This window comes from Bubalus bubalis, chromosome 4 (genome assembly GCF_019923935.1).
Source record: "Bubalus bubalis isolate 160015118507 breed Murrah chromosome 4, NDDB_SH_1, whole genome shotgun sequence".
Taxonomy (NCBI): Eukaryota; Metazoa; Chordata; class Mammalia; order Artiodactyla; family Bovidae; genus Bubalus; species Bubalus bubalis.
Genome location: NC_059160.1, coordinates 51,265,704 through 51,292,399, shown reverse-complemented (window position 1 = coordinate 51,292,399; position 26,696 = coordinate 51,265,704). Strand labels below are relative to the sequence as shown.

At 42.2% G+C, this 26,696-nt stretch overlaps 1 protein-coding gene across 2 annotated transcripts in view; it reads left to right on the top strand.

The window, feature by feature from the left end:
* Window positions 1-3,828: 3,828 nt before the first annotated feature.
* C4H12orf75 (chromosome 4 C12orf75 homolog) overlaps window positions 3,829-26,696 on the top strand; it is a 46,542-nt gene continuing 23,674 nt past the window's right edge. Inside the window, exons 1-2 of one of the 2 annotated variants that reach the window (XR_003108778.3) lie at window positions 3,829-4,164; window positions 20,353-20,377. Coding sequence is in view for 1 of the 2 variants with exons in the window: in XM_025283589.3 (XP_025139374.1) it covers window positions 4,119-4,164; window positions 20,353-20,377 (71 nt within the window). In the remaining variant the exon portion in view is untranslated. The remainder of the gene's footprint in view (window positions 4,165-20,352; window positions 20,378-26,696) is intronic. The other variant, XM_025283589.3, reaches the window with a different exon arrangement.

Sequence of the window (26,696 nt, the reverse complement as noted above, 5' to 3'; positions counted from 1 at the left end):
CCTGGGAAATCATTGACAGAGGAGTCTGGCAGGCTATAGTCCATGGGGTTGGAAAAGAGTCAGATGTGATTGAGCTACTAAATAACAACAATAGCAACAGAGGGGCCTTCCTTGACCATCCAGCCTAACACAGCCCTCCCCCTCAGGCATCTATTTTAGTTTCCTGCTTTATTTTTTTCCGATTGCACTCAGAGTATCTGAAATTATTTTTTATTTGATTTTGATCCATCTCCTTTAATTAGATTTTTCCTCTATATCTTGTTCACTACTGTATCTCAAGCATTTAGAAGAGTGGCTGGCACTAATGAGACATTCGATAGTGTTTGTTGAAAGAATAGACAGCATACTCTATAACCTTATAAGGCAGAGGACATATGATTAACAAGCATCAATGTCCTCCAGTTAAAGACCACTAGGAACATCCTGGTAGTTGAACAAGTTGAGTTTATCATTCATCACAGTGACAGAGAATGCACATCATGGGGAACAGAGTATTAGAAAAAGATTGAAAAGATCTGGGTTCAAGTTAGGTGATTTTGGTTGGGATTTAAGGAAGCAGGATTTTTTTCCTGGATTGGATATTGTCAGGAAGCATGGACAATTCTATGATGGGATATTCTTAATGAATGTCACCGACAAGGCAAGAAGACTAGAATGGTGCTAAAACTATAACTGGTAATAATAATAATAATAAAGTAACAGTCAAAAAAGTATTAGTCAGGTTTGGGTGGTGTCTTTGTGGTTTGCCAGTGAATTTGTGTTTGTTATATTTAGACAAGATTACTGAGTGATCTTTTTGGTCTTACTTCCTCATAGTTATCGAGCAACCATCACTGATATTGGTTTCTATGCAACTGTCTTTAATCAGAGAAGGTGAAGACCTAGCTGTGAATGTCAGATCATTTACTGGATGCCAGGGTCTGTTTTCCTCTTTCTGATGAGTGTTCTAGGGTTCCAGTGTCATATGGTGAAGAAATAAGTTAAGAGTGTTTCTTCTGGCTGTTTGATAATCCCCCACCTTTCTCCCTCATCAATTCTGTATTTGTATGGAAGTAACCACTGAATCAAGATGGTGGAGGCCAATGTAGAAAAGCAGTGCTTCTAAATGCCAAACAGCTCAAAAATGCATCATTTGCTCAAGAGTTTATATCATTTCAGCATGAGCCCAGGTATATCTAACTTTTAAAGGGGGCATGGTGTATCTTTTGTAACCTGAACAATAGGACTACCTAGTCTTCACTATTGGAGAAGGCAATGGCACCCCACTCCAGTACTCTTGCCTGGAAAATCCCATGGGCGGAGGAGCCTGGTGGGCTACAGTCCATGGGGTCGCTAAGAGTCGGACACGACTGAGCGACTTCACTTTCACTTTTCACTTTCATGCATTGGAGAAGGAAATGGCAACCCACTCCAGTGTTCTTGCCTGGAGAGTCCCAGGGACGGGGGAGCCTGATGCCTGCTGTCTATGGGGTCGCACAGAGTCGGACACGACTGAAGCGACTTAGCAGCAGTAGCAGTCTTCACTATTGTTCCAAAGATCATGTACAACCATCCACTGGGCCTTGGTTCGAGTTCAAGGTTTCCTCAAAACACAACTGTATGGTGTTTAGGAAGGTCTTTTACCAGTATCCCAGCACCCTCTGGGTTTCCTGTATTCCTCTGTTAGCATCCCTGCTATTTTGTAATTATGTTGCTTATAATCTATCTGCCTGGTTAAACTTTCTCCCATATGTTTGTAACCCTGGACCTTAATTTTAACAAGGGACTTGGCACAGGTTAGGTTCTCTATAAATATTAAATGGATTTAAAATGGAGATTTAATTCCTGGCTTGAATTTACCTCACACAACATTTATTGAGTCTGTCCAATGAGCCAGGAAGACATTTTGATAAATCAGATGTCCTTACTTTCAGGGAGTTAGCACTCACTTATAATAGATTTAAGAAAAAGAAGAGCTGTCATTTATTTAGGGTCAGGTACTATGTTAGGTGCTTTGCATGTGTCTGAATAATTATTGCCATTTTACTGGTAAAACAACCGATAAGTTGTGGGTTAAGTAATTTTGCTAAAGTCACACAGCTACTAAGTGGCGGAGCAAGGATTTTAACTCAGATAGTCTGGTTTCTTTTGCCTTCAATCCTTGCCAGCATCAGTCTTTTCCAATGAGTTGGCTCTTCGAATCAGGTGGCCAAAGTATTGGAGCAAAAGGAGAAGAGGGTGACAGAGGATGAGATGGTTAGAACATGAATTTGAGCTAACTCTAGGAGATAGTGGAGGACAGAGGAGCCTGGTGTGCTGCAGTCCATAGGGCTGCAAAGAGTTGAATGTGACTTAGTGAGTGAACAAAAGCCTGACTCCAGTAATACTTTCCCAACAATTAGGCTGAAAGATGCCACATAAATTCACAGTTCTGTCATTAAATCAGAGTTCAAGTTGATCTGGGGTGGCCTTGGCTTGCAATAGCTTGAAATAGGATCTCAGTTCTTGGACCAGAGATTGAAGCCAGGTCCAGACAGTGAGAGTGCAGAATCTTAGTCACGAGACCAAGAGGGTCAGTGGCTAGGTCCTGGTTCTTCTGCTTTGGAGAAACGAATTTCAACAAAGAGTTGGAAGTAGTGAAACAAGTGTTTTTTTAGGAGGAAAAAAGTATATCATGGATAGACATACACAGGTGGGCTCAGAGAGAGTCGTGCACCTTTGTGGGCATACTTCGTTGCTCAATGGTGTCCAGCCCTTTGCAACTTCATGACCTGTAGCCCTCCAGGCTCCTCTGTCCATAGGATTCTCTAGGCAAGAATACTGGAGTGGGCTGCCATTCCTTTCTCCAGGGGATCTTCCTGACCCAGGGATGGAACCCAGGTCTCCTGCATTGCAGGCCAATTCTTTACTGTCTGAGCTATCATGGAAGCCTTTCCGGTAGCTTCAGTCACTTATTTGAGGCAGTTCTTCTGAGTTTCCTCTGGTCAACCACCTTGCTTTGCCTGGCTCTGAATGCATATTTGGTATAATTTAGGGCCCTGCCCCTCTTGTATGCAAGCATCTTTTGGCTAAGATGGATTCCAGTGCAAGGGTTTCTGGGAAGTTGATGGAGTATATTATAGTCCAGCAACTCCTCCCTTCTCTGACTTCTGAGGAACCTTTCTGTGTACGTGCAGTTTGGGGGATCTCCTTGATCTTAAGAATGAGAAATATGTATGTAGTCTCTTTATCTTCTATCCAAGCAGGACTGGGCTCCTGTCATTGTCTTCATCTTGGAGCATCTGCCCACAGGGGACAGATGTCAGCTGCTCAGCCTGAAGCCCGTTTATCTCTTGCATCAAGGTTCTGGATCCAGGTTTTTCAAAATTGCAGCAGATACTTAAAGTCTAGTAGGTTAATATGACCAACATAGGGAAGACTTTATGTTCCTGTTACTGGCCAGTGTGGATGGGGGAGCAGAGTTGTATTGGCTTTCTGTTAAAGCAGAAATGGATTTCTGTTTATAGAAATATTATATATTTGGGGGAGGGGAGCGCCCTTTTGCTCAAAACAGGTGTTCCCCTCCACTTCCTCCACCGACCCCCTCCCGTCTCTCGCCCCCCCCCCCCCCCCCCCCCGCCCTCTCCCAAAACACACATCCTGTAGTAGGGAGGGGAAGCGGGGAAAGAGAAGAAAAGCCAAAGAGGATGTGAAGGGCCGCCAGGTGGGCATCCTCCACTGCCCTGCCTCACCCTCCAGCCCGCGCCGGCCACACCCCTCAGCCCCGCCCTCACCCCCAAACCCACTTTAAACTCCCGCCCCCTCTTAACGACGACCAATGTCCGGCCGGGGAGCCCTCAGGAGGCTGAGGATTGGCCGGCGCCGCGGTTGCCGAGGTGACGGGTGGGTCCGGCGGGGTCCCTGAGCCGGGTGCTGCGGGGGCGAGCATTGCCCGGCAGTTTCCGCCCCGGCCGGCCCAGGCCTGCAACGCCCAGGTTTGCGCTCCTGGGTAGCTAGAGGGGGTGGTCCCCGAGAGCCCCTCGAACCCATAAGTCCCCCGCCGGCCTCCGGCTCGGGGCGCGCCGCCCTCCGCCTTCGTCTCCGCCCCCAGGATCTGCGGCTGCCAGCTCCCGAGCGTGGCTTCCCCGGCCGGCGGCGCGATGGGCTGCGGGAACTCCACCGCCGCCAGCGCGGGCGCGGGCCAAGGTGAGCGCGGCGGGCGGCTGGGGGCGCGGGGACCGCGACTCGGGGGCGGTGGGGAGCTCTGCAGGGCTGACCGCCTCTGCGGGAGAGGCCAGGAGAGAGGCGGCGAGAAGGAAGGGCGCGGGGACCCGGGGCAGGGAGGGCGTGCAGCCCCCTCTCCCCGTCCCCGATTTCGGGACAGGAGCCGATCGTCCGGTTTAGGACAGACTGAAAACAGGGCATTTCCCCTCCCTGTGCGGGGGCGGTCACGCCTGGATGAGGAGAACCTGCAGGGCGATCCTGCGGAGGGAGCGCGGGGAGCCCTGGTGGCGGGGCTCCCCTGCAGCGGGTAGTCCCGGCACTCTCCTAGGAGAGAGGTTTCCTAGTCGTGGCTAGCGTCTGCTCCCTCTTTTCTCGCACTCGCTTCCGCAGGCCTCGGGCCCCAGCCCCTCGCAACCCAGAGTCTGCACCTGGAAAAGTGCAGCAGAACGATTCAGGACTTTTTTTAGGGGGAGGGAAGGTGCTAGTGGGTTGAGAACTGCAAACAGGGCGCTAAAAATTCATCTGAGTCTGTCTTGATGTTTAAGACCGGCTGGGCTGTTAAGATTCCTCTGAGAAGCTGCAGTATCGAGGATGCTTTAGAATATGTGTGACAGAGCTTTAATATTAGCAGTGATCTGTTCATATGTTTTTCATTAAAAAAAAAAAAATTGAAACCTCTTTTTACACTTCTTCATTGTGTTGATTGGCCGGGGAAGTCGTCTAGATTCCCCCTAGTCAGCCAGGCGTTGTATCAAGTGACTTATTCCAAAACTCAACCGTTCTCTTTGACTCAGCTAGTGTCTACTGATTTAAGAGTCTGGGTCTGTTTTGAGTTATACAGTATCTGCTGACCTATTTTGGTGTCTTTTGGATACAGAACTCATATCTCCTCCAATTGAGATCAATCAGACGCCACATCCCATCCCAACCAGCAAATGGGAAGGGCGCTCTGATGCTGCAGTGTTCCAAGGCGGGAGTGAATGCCCGCTCAATGACTTTGTGACCTTGGGCCTGTCACTTCCCTTGATCCAGACCTCCTGGAAGATGTAGTTTAAAATTCAAGCCTTTCCAGTTTATTTATTTTAAAGTTTATTTTGATGTTCATCTATGGGATCAGATGTGGGAATCTGCTCATTTAATTGGCGAAGTTTGTTATTCCTCTCTGGCTGTCAGTGACCAGACATACGGAATATTTTAGGAGAAGGCACTAAAATATGTGGGATTCTAGTCCCAAAGCTGTGAATGAAGCCAGGTAATGATTCATTGAAAAGTTTATCTCTTACAGGTCATCTTTACCATCTCGAATTAAATTCCCAATCTTGTGACAGGCAGAGAGCTCCTGGGGAACAAACCCTTTTAATTCTTGTAACAGAGTCAAAGGTAGTTAGCTTAATTAGTGCCTTAGCATAAGGACAGGAGTCTCACTTGAGAGTGGCCAGAGAGCTCTGTGTGGAAACCTGGAACCATGTCAAGACCACATTCTGCACCAGGAATTACAATTTACTCTTTAACAACTGAGGTTGAACTGCGTGGGTCCACTTATACATGGACTTTTTTTCAATAGTAAATGCTATAGTACTACATGCTCTTCAGTCATTTAAATCCAGGGGTGTGGGACTGCGGATATGGAGGGCTGATCATGAATTATACTCAGATTTTCCACTCTATGGAGGGTTGGTGCCCCTAATCCCTGTGTTATTCAAGGATCGAATGTATATCTGTCAACCTAACATGCACTGTGTCCCTATGCCTTCCACTGCATGTGTACCTTACTTTTAAAAAGGTTAAAAACCATTACCTTTAGTTTGGTACTTTTTCCATGTTATCATAAAAAGAAAGAAAGAAAAGAAATTGTAGGAAGGATTTGTAACCCATTTGCTTTAAAGTAGAGCTAGCTTACTTCAGGGTGTGTTGTCTCCCTGTCAGGGAATCGAACCCTAGTCTCCTGCATGACAGGCAGGGATACTTACTACTATTCTAATGAGAAGGGTTTCCCTGGTAGCTCAGTAGGTAAAGATTCTGCTTGCAAAATCTAGGAGATCTAGGTTTGACCCCTGGGTGGAGAAGATCCTCTGGAGAAGGAAATGACAACCCACTCCAGTATTCTTGCCTGGAAAATCCCATGGACAGAGGAGCCTGGCAGGCTACAGTCCATGGGGTACAAGAGTCGGCCGAGATTTAGTGACTAAACCACCACCACCAGCTTACTTCATTTATATTTTTGTTTGTTAATGAACTGCCTGTCAGGTTTGGAGATAGAGGGAGGTTTTCCATTGCTAAACCAGGACGATGATAAGTGAGCTCTGCAATGGTGAGGTAAGAAATAGAGACAACATGATTCTCTTTACAAATATTTGGTTGACCTTTATTCCCCCAATGAGCACATTCCTTTTTATGTAAAGGGAGATACAGTTATATTGAAAAAAACCACTCTGAGTGCATGTCTTCTGGATGAGTAGCCTCACTTTTATTCACGAAGGACAGCTCCTGTAAGAGCATGCTGTTCTCTTCTCAAGCTCGCTCTTTGCTAAAAATTACTGTATGTTCAGAGAAGAGGAAAATAGCGAGGGCAGAGTATAAAACACGAAGGAGAAGAAAACATGAGTTGGGAGTTATTGCGTCACCTCTTTGATGACTCTGCCCTTGTTTCTGAGAAGTCATCCCCCAAACATTTCTCTGCTGGTGAGTCCGGGTGCCTAGCCTCGGGCTTTGGTCATCATTATTTCGAAATTTTCTGTCACTTGATGTAACACCTTAGGTTCAGAAAGGAAATGCATCAAGAGGAAAGATGGAAGGGTAAGAGAATTAAACCACAGTGCAAAGGTTTCTTTCAATTGTGAACTTTGGCATCAGCATTAAATACGCTATTGCCCAAGCTGCAAATGCATGTCACTGAACCCAAGTAAAATGAAATGCATTAAATTGGTGTTGTCTCCACCCTCCAGTAATTACAGTGCAAAACTTCTGAAATGTCCCAGGAGTCTTACACTTCAATAGTCATTTTTAAGCTTTTCAGCCCAAAAAAAAAAAAAAAAAAAAAGAGAAAGATGGTGGGCAGGTGCTGAACTTGAATGTGGAGAGTGAGGCTCAAGCTTGACATTGGCACTGTGCTGGCTGCCACTGTGGGCATTTCACTTTACTTTTTTGAGCAACAGAATAGCACTCTACTGTAATTACTATATAGAAGTGGAGTAATACCACGTTGAAGGTGAAATGGTGTTCCCTGAATATTTTTCTATAAGAACACAGCAAATCTGCTTTCAGAGGATACATTAGCACTTTATAATAAGGACCCCCCGACCTGAAATCGCCATTGTAAGCCCTGTCTTACTCCCTAAGTAGTTCAGGTAAAACCAGATAATTGTTTCTTTTCCCTGGGCTATCTGGACAACAGCTTTTCTTGGCTTTTGGCTGGTGAAATTGGTGTATATGACAAATTGATATTTAATAGTGTGCTTCAGTAAATTTGATTCTGTATGTCCAATACATGGAGAAACTAAAATGCAGTATACAGTGATCAAACAGCCAGAAGGAATCCGCTCATACAGACCCTAGATAATTTAGGTCAGATTTCCTTTGCAGTAGATTTCTAAGTGTAAGCTAGTACATGGTCCACCTCTGTGTGCAAAGTTTTGTACTCCGTTAGGGAATTTTAGGGCAAGGGTAGGGGCAGCCAGCAAGGGATGACTGTAGAATGAAATAAGCTTTCCCCTTCTTGAGAAATTGGTTGTTGAAGTAGGAAGATTCACCATTTGAGAACACCTGCAAAGCAAAGTGTAGTCAAATATACAGTGAGCATCCAAATGCCCAAGAGATGTGGAATAAATCATAGTTTATTCAGAGAAGTCTTCAGGGAGGAGTCAAAGTATCCATGCTATCAGGGTAGAAGGGGACACGAGAACCACTTTGATTATACGAGTGCAGTCCCCATCTGATGTGTTAGCACCATCACTGTCTCAATGTAGGAATTTGATTTTTTCCAACCTAGAACTATACAGGACTTCTTTTTTCCATTCAGTGACAATTCAATACGTTTTCCCCGCATAGTGTAGTGTCTAGACTCGAAACTTTAGAGGAACGTCTGGGTTTAAGAGCCCGTCTTTTAAACATTGAAGTATTGTTAATTTACAACATTGTGTTAATTTCTGCTATATAGCAAAGAGATTGGTATATATAGTTTTAAAATATTCTCTTGGTTTATCGTACGGTATTGAATATAGTTCCCTGTGCTATGCAGTCAAATCGTGTTCTTTTTCCATCCCATGTATAGTAGTTTGCATCTGCTAACCCCAGACTCGCAGTCCATCTCTCCCTCATCCCCTCTCGCTCTTAGCAACCACAAGTCTGTTCTCTGTGTCTGTGAGTCTGTTTCTGTTTCGTAGACACGTTCATTTGTGTAATACTTTAGATTCCACAGTGATATTGTGTAATATCTATCTTACTTTGATAGATAAAAAGAGTCCATTTTGAAAGGGTTTCATTTGCTACAGGGCAGGGAGCTGTTGCTTTCTCTGTGTTTTTCTTTGCTCTCCGTCTCCACCACTCTCTCGATCAGCAACCAGATTCTCTATTCCCTTGTTTTTCCTTGAATAGTCCTTAATTAGGCAGAGACATGAACACTGCTGCATTTGAGCTGATGAACCGTAGCAGGTCAGTCATTTCCTGTGTCTAGTCATACATGTAGATTGTTGCCTGAGTCTGTAATGTAAACCAGGAAATCCTATTTTATGTGAACCAGAAAAATCCCTTCAAAGTTTGGATGGTTCCAAATGTGTACAAGAGCCTGGTTCAGTGTAGACTATTTTGCAGGCTGTGAAAAATATTTGCAGCAGCAGAGTCATTTCAGAAGTATCCTGCTCCTGGTACTTGACTGAATTGTTGAGTTGCTTTTTCTACCAGAGATGTGTAAGTGGCAGCTATCTGACCATAACTTAGTTTATTACTAGACTCTTTCTATAGTGGTTCTTCTATTTTATTCTATTTTATCATTGTACCCAGGGAGTTACTATAATTCTTTTGGGTCCAGTTACTTAGGTTAGTTATCACCTTATCCTCTATTAGATACATAATCACATTTTCTTCTGTTGCTGTAGCTATGTAGTCCAGCCTTCATCGACATCTGTAGATGGTTTCAGTCAGTTCAGTTCAGTCACTCAGTCATGTCTGACTCTTTGTGACCTTATGAACTGCAGCACGCCAGGCTTCCCTGTCCATCACCAACCCCTGGAGTTTCAAACTTATGTCCATTGAGTCAGTGATACCATCCAACCATCTCATCCTCTGTCGTCCTTTTCTCCTTCTGCCTTCAATCTTTCCCAGCATCAGGGTCTTTATCAGTGAATCAGTTCTTTACATCAGGTGGCCAAAGTATTGTAGCTTCAGCTTCAGCATCAGTCCTTCCAATGAATATTCAGGACTGATTTCCTTTAGGAGTGACTGGTTTGATCTCCTTGTAGTCCTAGGGACTCTCAAGAGTCTTCTCCAACACCACAGTTCAAAAGCATCAATTCTTTGGTGCTCAGCTTTCTTTATAGTCCAACTCTCACATCCATACATGACTACTGGAATGGTTTGGTAGTTCTGAAATTCAGCCACTGTGCTCAGCATTAGTCCAGGCTGTGTAGTGGTAATAATATAAAATTTTGCTGATATCATCAAAGAAGTCATTAATATCTTATGTGCTTCTTACCCCCAGCTCACTTAGGCACCCCCCCCCCACCCCCAGCCAATCTGTCTTTCTATTCTTTAAATATGCTCCACTCATTCTTGTTCTCTGTCTATTTGAAATACTCTTTCCTGGAGAGCTGATATTTTGTTTATTTATTGTCATTTTTGTTCCCCTTCCCCAAAGGTAAGCTTCATGAGAGTCTTGTCACAGCTGGACGCTCAGCCTCAAGACCAATATTCAGTCTTTCAGTGGAATTTTTTGGGTCTTAAAAATTTTTTTGTTGAATGGATAAATATATTGGGGAAACAAAAAAGATATAAAATTAAGTCCTAACTTGTTGTAGGCACTCTCTGACTGATATAGCACTAGATGAATTAAATAAAACCTTAAGCAACCAGGGAAGCCTGCTGGAAGAGGTGGGACTTGATTTGACTTTGCAGAATAGGTAGGATTTGGATAAGCAGAGAATGGAAGGGAGGGCACTTTTGGAGCAGTATGAAAACACAGGGACAGAAACGGGCTCGGTGCATTTCAGGGCAGTGAGAAGTCTGTCCTGACTGGGTCAGTAGTTCACATTGGTTGCAGAGTGTTGGAAGTAAGAACCGTCAGGATGGGAGTTGGGGAGGACAGAGAGGCAAGAAGGCCTCAGAACTGAGAGGAGGCTCTGGAGCCCAAAGACCCCAGTTCAGATCCTGCTTTCATCATTTATCAGCTGCATAACCTGGACAACTTGCTGAAACGGTCTATATCTTAGTTTCCTCAGCTGTAGAATGGAAGAGTAGTTATAGAACCTACTCAAGATTAAATGAGTTAATATATATAAAGTGCTTAGAGCACTGCCTTATTGTCTAAGTACTTAATGTGCTATTATTAATACAGGGAAAGACTGTCATAGACTGGTATAGAAGGAAGGAGCCAGCAGTAGAGTGATGTAATTTAAGGCTGTTGTCAGGAGTCCGTGAGGTAAGAGGGTTGTTGGTGAATGATGGAGGCATTGACATCAAGGACCCCTGGAAGCCAGTTAGGCTGAGGACCGGCTATATGTGAGGGAGGTAGGAAGTGGAAGTGAAGCTGCTCAGTTGTGTCCAACTCTGTGACCCTTTGGACTGAAGGCTATCAGGCTTCTCCGTCCATGGGATTTTCCAGGCAACAGTACTGGAGTGGGGTGCCATTGCCTTCCCCAGGGGATCTTCCCAACTCAGGGTCAAACCCAGGTCTCCCGCATTGCGGGCAGATGCTTTACCATCTGAGCCACCAGGGAAGCCTGAGGGAGGTAGTGGGAGGGAAATGAAAATGTACCCAAACTGTTAAAGCCTAGGAGACAGGTGGCACTAGTGGGAAAGAATCTGCCCACAATGAGGGAGACCTGGGTTCGATTCCTGAGTTGGGAAGATCCCCTGTAAGAGGGCATGGCAACCCACTCCAGTATTCTTGCCTGGAGAATCCCATGGACATAGGAGCCTAGTAGGCTCCAGTCCATGGGGCTGCAGAGTTGGATACAACTGAAGCGACTTAGCACAGCAGCAAGAGACTGGAAGGAGCTGCTACTCCCTTAAAGGGAAGGCTGGAGGATGCAGGTGACCCATTATTCTCTTGGATGGACTGCATTTGACGTGATGTGAATGACAAGATGTGTGGAAACACCTCTGCGCAGACAATTATCTCTGGCATGAAAGGATTAGAAGGTTCACTTGTTCCAGCCCCCCAGGATCCATGTTGCAGCCATGTGACTGGTTCATGAAGGTGACCCAAGAGAGTTATTCAACTCTGCCATGAGCCTCTTACAGCTCAATAGAGACATAGCTTAAATTACAGCAGCTAAATGTCAATGCATTTCCCTATGTCTGTACTTATACAGCTGTGTTTATTAATTTTTATCTACTGAAAGCATGGTATTCGGCAAGGGCAACCTGTAAGCAAAGAGGTTTTCTCTTAAGAACATCCACGTTCATTAACATGATTTTATTTGCAACAACATGGGTTGGACCTAGAGGATATTAAGCTAAGTGAAATAAGTCAGACAGAAAAAGACAAATACTGTGTGTTTTCACTTATATGTGGAATCTAAAAAATGACACAAACAAATCACTATAATGAAACAAAAACAGACTCACAGGTACAGAGAGCAAACTAGTGGTTGCCTGGTAGTGAGGGGGGCTTATGGGTGAAATAGGTGAAGGTATTAAGAGGTGTGTGTGTGCCAAGTTGCTTCAGTCGTGTCCAGCTCTTTGCGACCCTATAGACTATAGTCTGCCAGGCTCTTCTGTCCATGGAATTCTCCAGGCAAGAATACTGGAATGGGTTGCCATGTTCTCCTCCAGGGGATCTTCCTGACCCAGGGATCGAACTGGTGTCTCGTACGGCTTTTGCATTGCAGGCAGATTCTTTATCGCTGAGCCACAGGGAAAGCTCCATTATTAAGAGGTATAAGCTACCAATTATACAATAAGTAAGTCTTATGGATGTAAGTCAGCACAAGGAAAATAGTCAATAATGTTTTAATAACTTTGGTGCATAATCTATAAAAATGTTGAATCTTATGTTGTACCTGAAATTAACGTAACATCGTAAGTCAACTATACTTTAAAAAATTTACCTTTTTAGAATACACTGATCTGAAATTTTTTCTCCACTATTGAAGAAATGACTTATGATTCTGTGTCTCTTATTGGCTTATTGAAAAATAGACATTGCTGTAGATGAACTAAAGAGCTGTTGTTCTACTTCTTTTGGCCAATTGAGCTGATGACATAGTTTTAGAACTATTATGGGTCAGAGGAGACATAGCAAGCTGTCAAAATTAGAGGGAGCTTTGTTTTTTTTTCTACAGTTATGTTTATACAATTCTCAGAGAGACATTTTTCTTTCATAAAACAAATAAAGAGTAAAACGTTCCTGCATGTTTTTATTATTTCCTATAAGAGCCATAATCATTTATGTTTCTGATTAAAAGAAGAGTGATTTGTGCATCTTCAGTGCCTTTTAGAAATTCTTCATGTGCATAATTTTATTTTCTGGTGTATGTGTTTAAGTTATCACTACTCAGTCTGAACAAAGAGATACAATTTGCTATGTAATTTGTTTGTGATTCATTTGTTTGTGAACAGTTCCAGTATGTTACATCAGCGCTATGAAGTGCATAGAGAATAGGGATGAAAAAGGCATTAATAGAGTGTTTTTTCAAATGTACATATGTATGTGACCTTTCTTTTAAAAGAGGTAAATATTTTCTTTTTGTTAAAATTTGGCATGTGTAAGAAAATTCATAAAAATAAATATATGACTCTGAACCATATTGAAAATGTACTGGGCAGTACAGGGCAATCTTTTAAAGTTATAAGACTTATTAGATTGCCAATAAACATCTGTCTATAGGAACAAAGATGTTACAAATATCTGCTTAATATCACTGAACTGATGTATATTGCAGCTGGCTTTATCATGCACTAGGAGTAAAATTTTGTCTGTGTTTGCAGAATATGTGACATGTCATATTAAATTTAATTTTTCCTCAATATTAATTTTGCTATGTATTTTTTTTCAAAAGGGAATTTCTGCTTTTGGAGAGGTGGAGGAGCACAGGAATGAGAAGTGTATTGGGTTGAATGGTGACCTCTAAAAAAGATACATTCTCATCCTAATTTGGAATGTGTGAATATCGTCTTGTTCGGAAAAAGAGTCTTTGCCAGTATAATTAAGGATTTTGAGATGAGGACACCATCTTAGATTATTTGGATAGGCTCTAAATCCTAGATGATGAAGCGTCTTTGGAAGAGGTAGACAAGGAGAAGACAGATATGGAGAGGAGGTGATGTGAGGACAGGGGTAGAACAGAGAAAGTACTATCTGGCCACCAGCCACAGAGTGCCAAGGAAGACCCACTGTCCCGTGATGCTAAGAGGCCTGGACCGTGTTCTTCCTGCAATCTCTGCAGGGTGTCGGGACCTCCTGACACCTTGATGTTGTACTTCTGGCCTCCAGAACTCCGAGAGCACGTATCTCTGTTGTCTTAAGGCATTTAGCTTGTGGTGATTTGTTACAGCATTCCTGCGGAACTAACACAGAAGACATTTTTGTAATTATTCCTGGAATGGGATATAATCAGAAAATCAGAAAATGAAGAGTTTACAAACAATACCTGCGGTGTGAATAATCATTTGCTGAAGCAGATACAGCACCGTTCAGTCTTGGTGTGATTCATACAGCATTTCAAAGCTGTTCAGAGCCTCAGTTATTTATGGGGGTGCCCAATTTCTATAAAATGTGAAGGTTATCTGAGAGGTTTTTCCTTCCCGAATGCCATCTGCCTCTCCAGTTCTCTGACACCATCCAGTTCAATTCTGATGCTCCTATGTGTAGTTATTGTCTATCATCGTAGGTTTGAGGGCTGAGTTGCCTGAGATGGTCTCACTTCAGACATCAGTATCAAGTATTGGGTCCCCAGCTTACTTGTACTGCTGTCTGACTTGATAGCAAATTTGGGGGTTCTCACATCCCCCCTCCTCAGACCTGACAGTTTGCTAGTATGACTCAGGAAGGTACTTTCCTTACTGGATTAAACGTACTAGTTTATATAAAGGACACAAATGAACAGCCAGATGGAGAGGTACAGAGGTCATGTTAAGAGTCTCAGGCATAGGGGTCTCTGTCCCCATAGAATTGGGGTGCACACCCTCCTGGCACATGGATGTTCAACTCAGAAACTTTCTGAACCCTGTCCTTTTAGTGGTTTTTATGGAGGTTTCAATGGCAGCCCACTCCAGTACTTTTGTTTGGAAAATCCCATGGATGGAGGAGCCTGGTGGGCTGCAGTCCACGGGGTCGCGAAGAGTCGGACACAACTAAGCGACTTCACTTTCACTTTTCACTTTCATGCAGTGGAGAAGGAAATGGCAACCCACTCCAGTGTTCTTGCCTGGAGAATCCCAGGGACAGCGGAGCCTGGTGGGCTGCCGTCTATGGGGTCGCACAGAGTCGGACACGTCTGAAGCGACTTAGCAGCAGCAGCAGCAGCATGGAGGTTTCATTACATAGGCCTGATTGATCAAATCATTGGCCACTGGCGATTAACTTGATCTCCAGCCCCTCTCTTTTTCCAAGAGGACAGGGAGTGGGGTTGAAAGTTCCAAGCTTCTAATCAAGCCTTGGGTTTTCTGGTAGCTCCCATCCTGAAGCTACCTGGGGTCCTGCCAAGAGTCACCTCATTGGAAGAAACAGGCTCCTATCACCCTTATCTCTCAGGAAGTTCCAAGGGTTTTAGAAGCTCTGTGCCAGGAAGAGGGAATGAAGACCAAATATCTTTCTATGATTCGTCAATATCAGATTAATTTTTTTTAATGTTTGAATAAATTGCATTTGCTGTGCATTTTTAAGTGACTGAGACTCTTGGCTTTGGGACTCATGAATACAATTTTAAAATCTTTTGACGAAAGTAAAAGGTATAGACTTTGGTGGCAGTCTGGTGGTTGAGTGCATGCTTGCACCGCAGGGGGTGTGGGGGTCAATCCTTGGCTGGGGAATCCTGCATGCCTCACAGTGCAGGCACTTCCCACCAAAAAAATATATATGTATACACAATCACGGTGAAATGAGGCAATATTGTGAACAATAATCTTCTAAGTGTTAAAGAAACAGTTGTATTCAGAAGGAAGTGTTTGTCACTGGAACTGAATAGGATACTTTTCTGAGAGCAAACCTTCCCCTCCCACTTCCCTTTTTTAGGAAGATATTTAAAATTATAATGATCAATAATATAATTTTGGAAAATAGTCATTAAATCTTTTGACTCACAAAAATTCTAATTTAGGTCTATAGATTTTGTGGTGCTTCTATCCCACAAGAAACATGGTTACCTGCCTTCCCTTGTGTTAATGTACCATAGCTATGTTTAAACAGTAGAGAGGCATTTTGGCAGGAAATGAAGTGGTACCAACAGGGAAAAATGTTCTACCCCAGGGGCCTTGAAAGAAGTAGCTATACCACTATAAATATTTGTTTAATAAATGATGAATCTCATGAATCATAAACACAACTTAAAGCAAATGGGATTTTGCTGCTATTTGAATTGTTCTAGTCAAAGTATGGGAGAAGGCAATGGCACCCCACTCCAGTAGTCTTGCCTGGAAAATCCCATGGACAGAGGAGCCTGGTAGGCTGCAGTCCATGGGGTTGCGAAGAGTTGGACACGACTGAGCGACTTCACTTTCACTTTTCACTTTCATGCATTGGAGAAGGAAATGGCAACCCACTCCAGTGTTCTTGCCTGGAGAATCCCAGGGACAGGGGAGCCTGGTGCGCTGCTGTCTATGGGGTCGCACAGAGTCAGACACGACTGAAGCAACTTAGCAGCAGCAGCAGTCAAAGTATCTTTTGCATAAATTATCGAGAGAAGAACTCTCCATCTGGTTAACTGTAATCAATGTCTAGATGAAATATGATTAAAATGTTGCACTGAGGGTAACCAGAATTTTTCTTCTCTTTCTAGTAATTTTATGATTTTATACTTCTGCAAAACAAAGATATTTCATATTTTATATACCTAGAAATTCTGATATTTTTGCTGGGAGTTTCAACAATTACAAATTTTGTTTTTCTTTTTCTCTGAGAAGTTGTATGTCAGGGAGTCATGTTCTACCTGCGCTGGTTATAAGCTTATCATTAATCCCTTGCGCCTGTGAAGGTGTATGCTTTCTTCCCTTTTAGAAAGATGAATGTACATTATAATCATATCTATAGGCTTGATGTCTATACATCAAGTCAGTGTTTCTGACTTCTTGGCCTCCGCACCACTGCAGTTGTTAAATAGATGGTGCCCTTTAAGAGAGGTACATTTGTGAACATAACAAATGGCCTGCTGATTTCCTTCTGGAAGGTAACACCTGGCATCTGCCTTGGGCCTGCTGGGAAGTTAGATGGTGAACCCAGCAGGAAAGAGGCCGTGGGGGCGCCGGAGTCAAGGTGAAGTGGATGCAGGGTTTCTGGTGACTGATGAAAACAGGTGCTGAGGAGACAACATGTGACTGTTTTGAAATGAATTTCACTCACACACTTATTGTGGTTTGTCTTTTCCGGTGCCTTTGTCAGCCCAGGATTAGAAGCTGAAGCAGAGGGATCTAGGGACTGTCAAATAAAATACTGGAGCAGGAGTTTTACCTGGCTCTTCTGCCTTCCAGTTCCATGCTGTTGTTTCCCTACCATCCTGCTGCTGTCTGTCAGATGCAGTGAGGTGGCTTCTGTCCTCTCTGCCCTCCCCTTCATCTCTAACGGCTCAGCGCTCGTGACCCTCACATCATGACCGCCGTCTTCTTTCTGTATGACGTCCCAGAATCCATTCTGATGCCTTCTGCTCTCTCCTACCCTGAACACTGCAACCCCCAATCATTCCCCATCTTTTTCCATGAAAATGAAACTAAGAAAACGAGGATATTTATTTTCTTTTTAGACTTTCTCCCAGATTCTCATGCTTGTTTTGATTCTGAAATTAAATGTCCATTTTTATGGGTTTTTGGTGGCACTAAATCTTTTGTTTATTTTTTCCTGTTGAACTCTCCACTGTTATTATGTTTAAGATTTTTTTAAATTTTAGGATTTTTTTTTTTTTGGTTTTATGATCTCAGATTCCAAAGCCATTTTTATTTATATAATCTTAGTGAGAGTTGTGAAACAGAAATATTACTCTCCCCTGAGTAAAGACTCTTAAGTTTGTTACAAAGTTCAGGTTTGGTCAAAACCTTTAAAGAATTTATTTGAGACATAGTCTTTTTAAAATTCATTTTAAAATCATTGTATTTATTTTTTGGCTGTGCTGGGTCTTCATTGCTGCTTGGGCTTTTTCTCTAGTTGTGGCAAGCAGGGGCTTCTCTATAGTTGTGGTGCATAGGCTTCTCGTTGCAGTGGCTTCTCTTCTTGGGGAGCAAGGGCTCTAGGGCACCCGGTTTTCAGTAGCTGTGGCTCCAGGGCTCTGGAGCACAGGCTCAGTAGTTGTGGTGCACAGGCTCAGTTGTTCCACGGCGTGTGGGATCTTCCCAGGTCAGGGACTGAACTCATGTCTACTGTACTGGCAAGCAGATTCTTCACCACTGAGCCATCAGGGAAGCCTGACACATAGTCTTGATTATCTTTATTCTTTTCTTTGAATTTGCAGTATTATAGGTCCTAGATTAATATCTCTCGGATAAAGTTCTTACAATTTTGGCAATAACTCTTCCTGCAGACTTGTTTTTATTTTGTACCATGTTTTCCTTTATTTTCATACCTCTGTGACTTGTACAGGAGTTAACTCCCACTTCATAGATAGGAAAATTGAGATACTAAGGAAAATGTGACTGCTAATAACAGTGATGCAGTGCAGGAGATCCAGGTTCGATCCCTGGTTTGGGAAGATCCTCTGGAGAAGGCAATGGCAACCCACTCCAGTACTCTTGCCTGGAAAATCCCATGGATGGAGGAGCCTGGTAGGCTGCAGTCCATGGGGTCGCTAAGAGTCAGGATACGACTGAGTGTCTTCACTTTCACTTTTCACTTTCATGCATTGGAGAAGGAATTGGCAACCCACTCCAGCGTTCTTGCCTGGAGAATCCCAGGGACGGGGGAGCCTGGTGCGCTGCCGTCTATGGGGTCGCACAGAGTCGGACACGACTGAAGCGACTTAGCAGCAGCAGCATGATAGTTCTATTTTTAATTTTTCTGAGGAACTTCTGTACTGTTTTCTGTAGTGGCTGCACCAATTTACATTCCCACCAAGAGCGTGCACTGGTATCCTCCTTCTTCCACATCACTTGCCAACAGTTGTTATTTGTTGTCTTTTTTGAAAGTAAGCATTCTCACAGGTATGAGGTGATATCTTGTGGTTTTTTGATTTGCATTTCTCTGATGATTAGACATGTTGAGCATGTTTTCATGTACCGATTGGCTATCTGTATGTCATCTTTGGAAAAATGTCTATTCAATTATTTACCCATTTAAAAATCTAGCTGGTTTCTCTCTCTCTCTCAACCTCTCTTTCTCTCTTGCTATTGAGTTTTATGAGTTCTTTATATATTTATAATATTAACCTCTTATATCAGATATGTAATTTAGAAGTGTTTTCTTCCATTCAGTAGGTTGTCTTTTCATTTTGTTGATGGTTGCCTTTGCTGTGCAGGAATTTAAAAGATTTGATGCAGCCCCACTTGTTTATTTTTGCTTTTGTTGCCTTTGCTTTTGGAATCAGATCCAAACATTAATTTCTAAGATCAGTGTCAAGTAACTTACTGCCTATGTTTTCCTCTAGGAGTTTTATGGTATCAAGTCTTACATTTAAGACTTTAATTCATTTTGAGTTAATTTTTGTGTATGATGTAAGATAGTTGTTTAGTTTCATTTTTTTGCATATGACTGTCCAGTTTTCCCAAGACAGTTTATTGAAAAGACTATGCTTTCCACGTTGCATCTTCTTGCCTCATTTGTTGTAAATTAATTGAGCATGTATGCATGGGTTTATTTCTGGGTTCTCTATTCTGCTCCATTGATCTCTGTGTCTGTTTTTTTGCCAATAACATACTGTTTTGATTACTATAGCTTTGTCATGTAGTTTGAAATCAAGAGCATGATACCTCCAGATTTCTTCTTTCTCAAGATGCTTTAGCAATTCATGGTCTGCTGTGGTTCTGTAGACATTTTAGTATTATTTGTTTTATTTTCTTGAAAAATGTCATTGGTATTTTGATAGAGATATATAGATTTTAAAGAACTTCATGGTAACTTTTGAGAAAGATATTTCTATTTTCCTCATTTGACATGAGGGAAGTGAACGTATAAGAGGTTAAATGATACTTAATTCCATGTAGCTTTTAAGGTTGGAACTAAGTTCTGTTTGTTTAGGTAAGGATATTAGGGGGCAGAAGTACAGATGGAACTGTGTTGTGTGCGGAGAATCTGTGATAAGTGAGAGGACTGGGGTCCAAAAGAGACAGGTTGTTTTTGACATGTGGGTGGGAAGCAGAAATGAGAGGGTTCAATAGCAAATAGGATAAGAGTTGGAAATGAATGTTGCTCCTTTTGGAGTTGGGCTGGCATCTTTGAGACTTCCCAGTTCATGTAGGATGTCTTCTCCATTTTGTCATGTGACTTTGCTTTACTTTTTGCTTAGTGCATAGTGTAACATAACAGTTCCATGTAGGTACCAGCTTAGAAGTCGTGTGGCTTAGAAAAGAAAATATTTCTCAAATTTGTTACTGTATCTGTAAAATTAGCAGATAAGATTGGGCCCATCTTATAAAATTCCTTTCAGAATCAGGACTTTATAGGAATTGTTAAAAATGGACAGAATAAATTCTAAACCTAAGATTTGGCTTTTTATGATTTTTCTGCTCTCCTTTTTCTTCTTTTGTGAGATGATCTTTCAAAAAATCATATTCTCAACTCATCTCTTGAAAAAGTTATTTTAGTTGGATATTGGGCTTAAGATTTTTGTACCAGTGTTATCAAGATAACAAGAAAATATCTTTTTTTTTTTCTTCCAGGCCCTGCAGGAGCAGCTAAAGACGTGTAAGTACTTAATATTATGATTTTCTAAACTGTTTCTGAGGAAGACACTGTTTTCATGATTATGACCTTTAGATATGCAGGTTTGGCTGAAAAGACATGGAAGTACTATCTGTACTGAACACAAATCAAGGCTCTCATTTGATTTGTAACTAAAGTGCTATTTGAATAAAGGGATTATTTGTGGCTTTTTATTTTAGCCTTTCAGTTGCCCTAGCACTTTAACCCAGAACTTTATGAAAGGGAAATGTTTAATTGTGTTTCCATCCTAGCTTGTGTAGAGATTTCTTCTAATTGCAAGCCTGTGATTACGGCAGAATTAAGCACCTAGCTTCTATGACTATGCAACATCTTAGAGTTTAGCCCGTTGAGAGGGATGCGAGCCAAGCATTTACTAAAGATGCACTGAATTGCTTTGAAGTGATAAATAGACATTTGAGTGAATGTATATGTCCATTCGAGGTAATCAGTGTTGAGTTGAATTTTAGACCACAGGACCCTTTGAGGGTTTCCATCATGCATCTTCTTTGTATCTTCCTGCCTTGAATCTAGGTATAGACAGGACATTGCAGTAGTTCACTATTTAAGAGTGTTTGTGGCACTGGGAACTATATCCAATATTCTGTAATAAACCATAATAGAAAAGAATATGAAAAAGAATATACATATATGACTGAATATATACATATAACTGAATCATTTTGCTGTATTATACATTAGAAACTAACACAACATTGTAAATCAACTATACTTCAATTAAAAAAGAGATAAATAAAATGCAAATATTCTGGAAAAAGAAAGTGTCATTTAGGGAGCTGGGTAGTGAGGGTGGTGTAGGGAAGGGAGAAGGTAGGGATGAAGAGCCCCCAAGGACAAAAATAGAAAAAAGAATGTTTGTGGTCACTCCATGGATTGTGGGACCAACCTCTGTCCAAGCCACTGCAATCGGTTTGGAGGTCAAGACTGATGGTGCCACACACACAGACCAAGAGGGCAGGAGAAGATGTGTTACTCACATAATGAGGCTTTCTAGAGAGTGCAAGGTGGTCTCCTAAACTGGTCCATTCAGTTTGCATGAAGGAGGGGTTAAGTGGCTTTGTTTCTTATTATGAGTGGTGCTGAAGGTGGGTGTGGGTGGTGGGCAGAGGAGTGTCTGGCTGTCTTCTCCCTGTTGGCATACATGGAGGAGTTCACAGGTTTTTTTAGGCTTGCACAGTTGTGGGGCAAAAGGATCAGTTGGACTTGAAAGCTTTTGCCACAAGCAGAGTCAGGCATTTATATATATATATTACAAAAAAGGAATCCAGAGAAGATTAGATTAGGGCTATAAAGTTTTGGGGGGATTAAATAAGCTTTTTGTATGGAACTTGAGGTACAAAGGAAGCAGTGTAGAATACTTCAGTCTCCTGGTTGCAGTGGTTGAGTTTATTACCAAAGCATCTAGCAAGAGTGCGTTCAGCATCCTTATGTGTTCCTGGTATGGCAGTGTCTCCGTCTCTCCTTCAGTCTCTCCCTTCCTTTTCTGTACGTTGTTGCCAGGTTAATCCCCTGCCCTTTCAGGATCTCTGCTCCCAATTTTAGATTAGTCTCCATTGCCCATGGGATTGAGTCCAGAATCCTTTGCAAAAAGGAAAAGGCCCTTTAGGTTTCAGCCTTTAGGAGAAGGAAGCCCTGCAGTCAGGGAGTGACAAGGTCAAGGGCCCAGCGGGGAGCTGGGTGCTCTGAGACCACTCTCAGGGTCTCACATTGACTTCCTGATTTCTGTCTTGCCTCCTTGATTTTTTTTTTGCTGTTCCCTCTGCCTGGAATGGCGAATTCTGTCTGTAAAAATTCTGTCTATTCTTCTTGGCTTATATCTTATCCTTTATGAGAAGAACATCCCTGATCTCTCTGTTAGTTGTGTTATCTCCCTCTTCTGAACTCTTACAGCAGTTTGGACTTTTTTCCATTGGGAATTGAGAGAAGTCCCCTCTAGTTCGTAGTATCATGTTGGGAACATAGCTAGTGTGTAACAAATGAATCTCATAATTTTTCTTTAAGGAGAGATTGGTTGCATGACTTCTTTCTTTTAAAGGTATGAAAATTTCTAAGAAGATTTAGTGATGGCTTTTTGGATGTTTTTGTCAATATTACCTTCTCCAGGACATGAGATGCCATTTAACCATAACTACTTTTAAATTGTTTATTTTTTATTTTTGACTGTGCCAGGTCTTTGTTGATGCTCTGGCTTTTCTTTAGATGTGGCAAGCGGGGCCTACTCTCTAGTCGAGGTGCATGGACTTCTCACTGTGTGGCTTCTCTTGTTGCAGAGTACAGGCTCTGGGGCATGTGGGCTTTAGTAGTTGCAACACATGGGCTCAGTATTTGCAGCTCCCAGGCTCTGGAGCACAGGCTGAATAGTTATGGTCCATGGGCTTAGTTGTCCTGTGGCATGTGGGATCTTCCCAAATCAGGGATCAAACCCATGTCTCCTGCATTGGCAGACAAGATTCTTTACCACTGAACCACTAGGAAAGTCCCTTAACTACTTTTTAAAATCTTGAATTCACTAGATTTAAATGTCCTGTGACTTTGTGTACCTTATAAGTCCTGTAACTAAAAAGATATAATTTTATTCAATAAAGAAAGTGAAGTCACTCAGTCGTGTCTGACTCTTTGCAACCTCGTGGACTGTAGCCCACTAGGCTCCTCTGTCCATGGGATTCTCCAGGCAAGAGTACTGGAGTGCGTTGCCATTTCCTTCCCCAGGGGATCTTCCTGATCCAGGGATCGAACGTAGGTCTCCTGCATTGCAGGCAGACGCTTTAAGCTCTGAGCCACCAGAGCCCTTCAAAAGTAAATTGGTAGATTTAATTGGAAAAAGTTAAAGAAAAGTATAGTATTTTTTCCTTGCACAAAAGATATACTCAAACCTTTTTTTTTTTTAAAGCAGAAGCTGTAGATATATAAATCTTGACTGTAATATTAGAAGGTGTCATGAATGAAGGAGGAAACCAAGAAATTAAGACAATTTAAACTTTTATTATGAAGATTTAAATTTTTTGTTTTTGTTTGTCATCTAAAGAGACTGATCCCAAATTAAAAGAAGTGGCCAGACTCACGTCATGGATGCTGAGAGTACAGCACTTCAAATAGGACACACAGCATATTATATAGACCACATAAAAGTCTTTTGAGGGGGGTTGTGATTGTTTTTATAAGTCAGAATCATTATAATTACTCCTTTAATATATAACAAAAATCAGTGTTCTAGGGATGGTTTGGGATTTTTACAGTATCTCCCTTTCACTATTATTTGCCTGCTTTCTATAGGCAAGAAACCAGGATATAATAAATAAAATGATGTTTTTGCCCTAGAGCAGGTCAGTATCTACTGGGGACCAAACTACAGTATTATAAGTGCTAATTATTAAAATACTCAAAATTTAATGCTAGTCTGGGTCTTGAAGGGTGAACAGGAGTTTGTGTGGGGAGGGGAAGAGCGGCAGGGCAGGGGAGAGAACACGATAAGAGGCCCTTGGGTACCAGAGAGCCTCATGCTCTTCTGGAAAGTCAGCCAGTGTTCCCGGAGCCTGTGGCACAGGCTCCGACACGTGGAAGATGAGGCTGATGGGCCGGAACCAGCTCTTGAAGGGCCTTTGGTGGCAGCCCGGTCATGGTACTTGATTTTTATATGCATTCAAGAGCCATTCAGAATTTTAAGGTGGGGACTTCCATGACTGTGCTTGGGCTTTAGGGCGATGACTCCCAGGGCAGTGGGCTGTGTGAGATGGCGGAGGGGTGGAGGCACAGAGCAGTAGTGGGGCTGAGGCCACGAGAAGGGCAGACAGCAGACAGGACACAGGAAAGGAGCAAAGGTGATGATGCATTCAGGGCGCACCTGGAAATGTCATTGATAAGACCTGTTGAACGACTGAATAGGGAAGGAAAGGAAAGGAAAAGCTGAGGTGAAACGATAGCTCTGTGGTTTCAAACTCAAGCCAGGGGAAGGGATGGCTGATGACCCAAAGAGGTCACATGAGCTAAAGGGAGAAGAGAAACCATTGAATGCGACGTGATGGCCACACTAGTCACTGGGGGATGTGGTTTCAGTTGAGTGGAGTGAGTACCAGTAGAGTCAGTGTGGCAGTGAACTAGGAGTGAGGAAGTGATGCCTGGTCTTTTGTTTTACAGTATTAGACAGTAAGGGATGGAAAAATGTGGTAGCTTGAAGAGGAAATGTATTTTAAGAAATACATTTCTGTTATAAAATAAATACTAAGGAAATTTGTAAACCACAGAAAAGCATTTTAAAAAAAGAAAAAAGTCAGCTATTATTCTACCATGAGAGACAAGAGACAATCAGCATTAATATTTTACATTATTTTCTTCCATTTCTTTGTGATTCTTTCTGCCTGATTATGTGTATGGGTGATTTATATATTGAAGTTTGGTTTTCTTTCTCTATTTATTTTTACAGAGGAGACAGAGGGTGCACTGATAGGTGAGAGTATAGGAACCAGTAGAGCAAGAAAAGCTGAGGGTGGTTTGGGGAGGGGTTATCTGTGTGAGGGAGAGAATAATTGATGGATGTAGATTCTAGAACATGCAAGAAGGATTAAAAACATAGAAGGTTCACCTTACCAGCTTGAGATAAGGAAGAAAGTATGAGTAAAGATATATAGAAATTTAATCATCATAAGACAGACCTACATGTATATCAGGGAGTGAGACTTTTGTTTTTCTCACTCCCTCTCATCAAAATTGAACCACAGAACCCTCACATGCAGAACGAAATAGAAGTGAATTCAACTTGATGACATTCGACTGTTTTCACAAACCTGAAAGTCAACCATGCTTTTATTTCAGGGAATTTATCTTAGCTATTTGGCACAGATAGGTTGTGTTGGGATATTTTTGGTTGGAAATGGCAGAAGCCCAGCTTAAACTGGCCTAAACAAACAAACATAAAGGAATTTATTGGCACGTGTAACGGAAAAGCTCCAGGGGTTCAGCCATAGTCACAGCTGGATCCAGGTGATCGAATGACAGGAAGAAACTCTTTCATCTTTGCTTTCCTGTGTTTGGCTGCATTCTTTCCACTGAGGCAGCTTTTCCTCAGTGGTGATGGAGATGGCCAGTTTTTATCTCATTGGCTTAATTCCCATGAAAAAAGAGCTTCTCTTTCCCTGAAGATTGATCAAGTCATAGCGCTAGGCTCTCCCTGGCCAAGACATGGGATCAGGTGCCCCTCTCTGAACCAGTCAGTGGGCCACAGGGACATGGTTTCTCATTGGCCAGGCCTTGGTCACGTGCCAACTGCTGGAGCCAATCAGTGTCGTTAGCCTCACCTAACCTTAAATAGTGGGAGAGCAGTGGTTCCCACACCAAAGAAAAATTGGGATGCTCTTACCAAAATGGGAGAGAATTATAAAGGGGCAGGCAGAAAAAAAGCAGGTTCTTCATGTAGATCAACTTTTATATTATTTCAAAATAATCTTTTGATTTAATTTTTATTGGAGTATAGTTGCTTTATACTGCTCTGTCAATTTCTGTTATATAGCAAAATGAATCAGCCATATGCATACATATACCCCTCTTTTTAGGATTTCCTTCCCATTTAAGTCACCACAGCGCACCGAGTCGAGTTCTCTGTGCTATATAATAGGTTCTTGGTAGTTACCTATTTTATTAGTGTATATAAGTCGATTCCAGTCTCTCAATTCATCCCACCCCTTGATTTACTTTTCAGTATGTGTGTGTGTTTTACAAATATATTTTGAATAAGAAACAATATTAAACAAGTTGAATCAAATTTAATGTTTGCTGTTGAAAATAAAAGATCATAGCCACTCAATTTAAATAAGGTTATTCAAATACTTCTTTCACTTAAAACTTGTAAAGTGATATTTCATTAAGATTTTTCTTGACAAAGCAGTTTTATTGTTATGGAAGGTAACAGCTATAGAGAAAAATATCTTGGAATGAGTTACCATAAAACACATCAAACCTCAGTCTTTTTAAAAAGCTGAAATTACATATCTCCAGTCTTGAGTTTCCTTGGAATCCTTTTTAAATTTCCCATGTCTAATACATCTGTGTCAGCTGAGCTTTCTTCTAATTAAAGATCTGAGTGTATCTGATAACTTTGTTTCTCCTCTGTGAAGTGGCATGCAAGGCTGTTTAATGAGGGTGAAGTAGCTTGCTGCTGCTGCTGCTAAATCGCTTCAGTCATATCCGACTCTGTGCAACCTCATAGACGGCAGCCCACCAGTCTCCGCCATCCCTGGGATTCTCCAGGCAAGAACACTGGAGTGGGTTGCCGTTTCCTTCTCCAATGCAT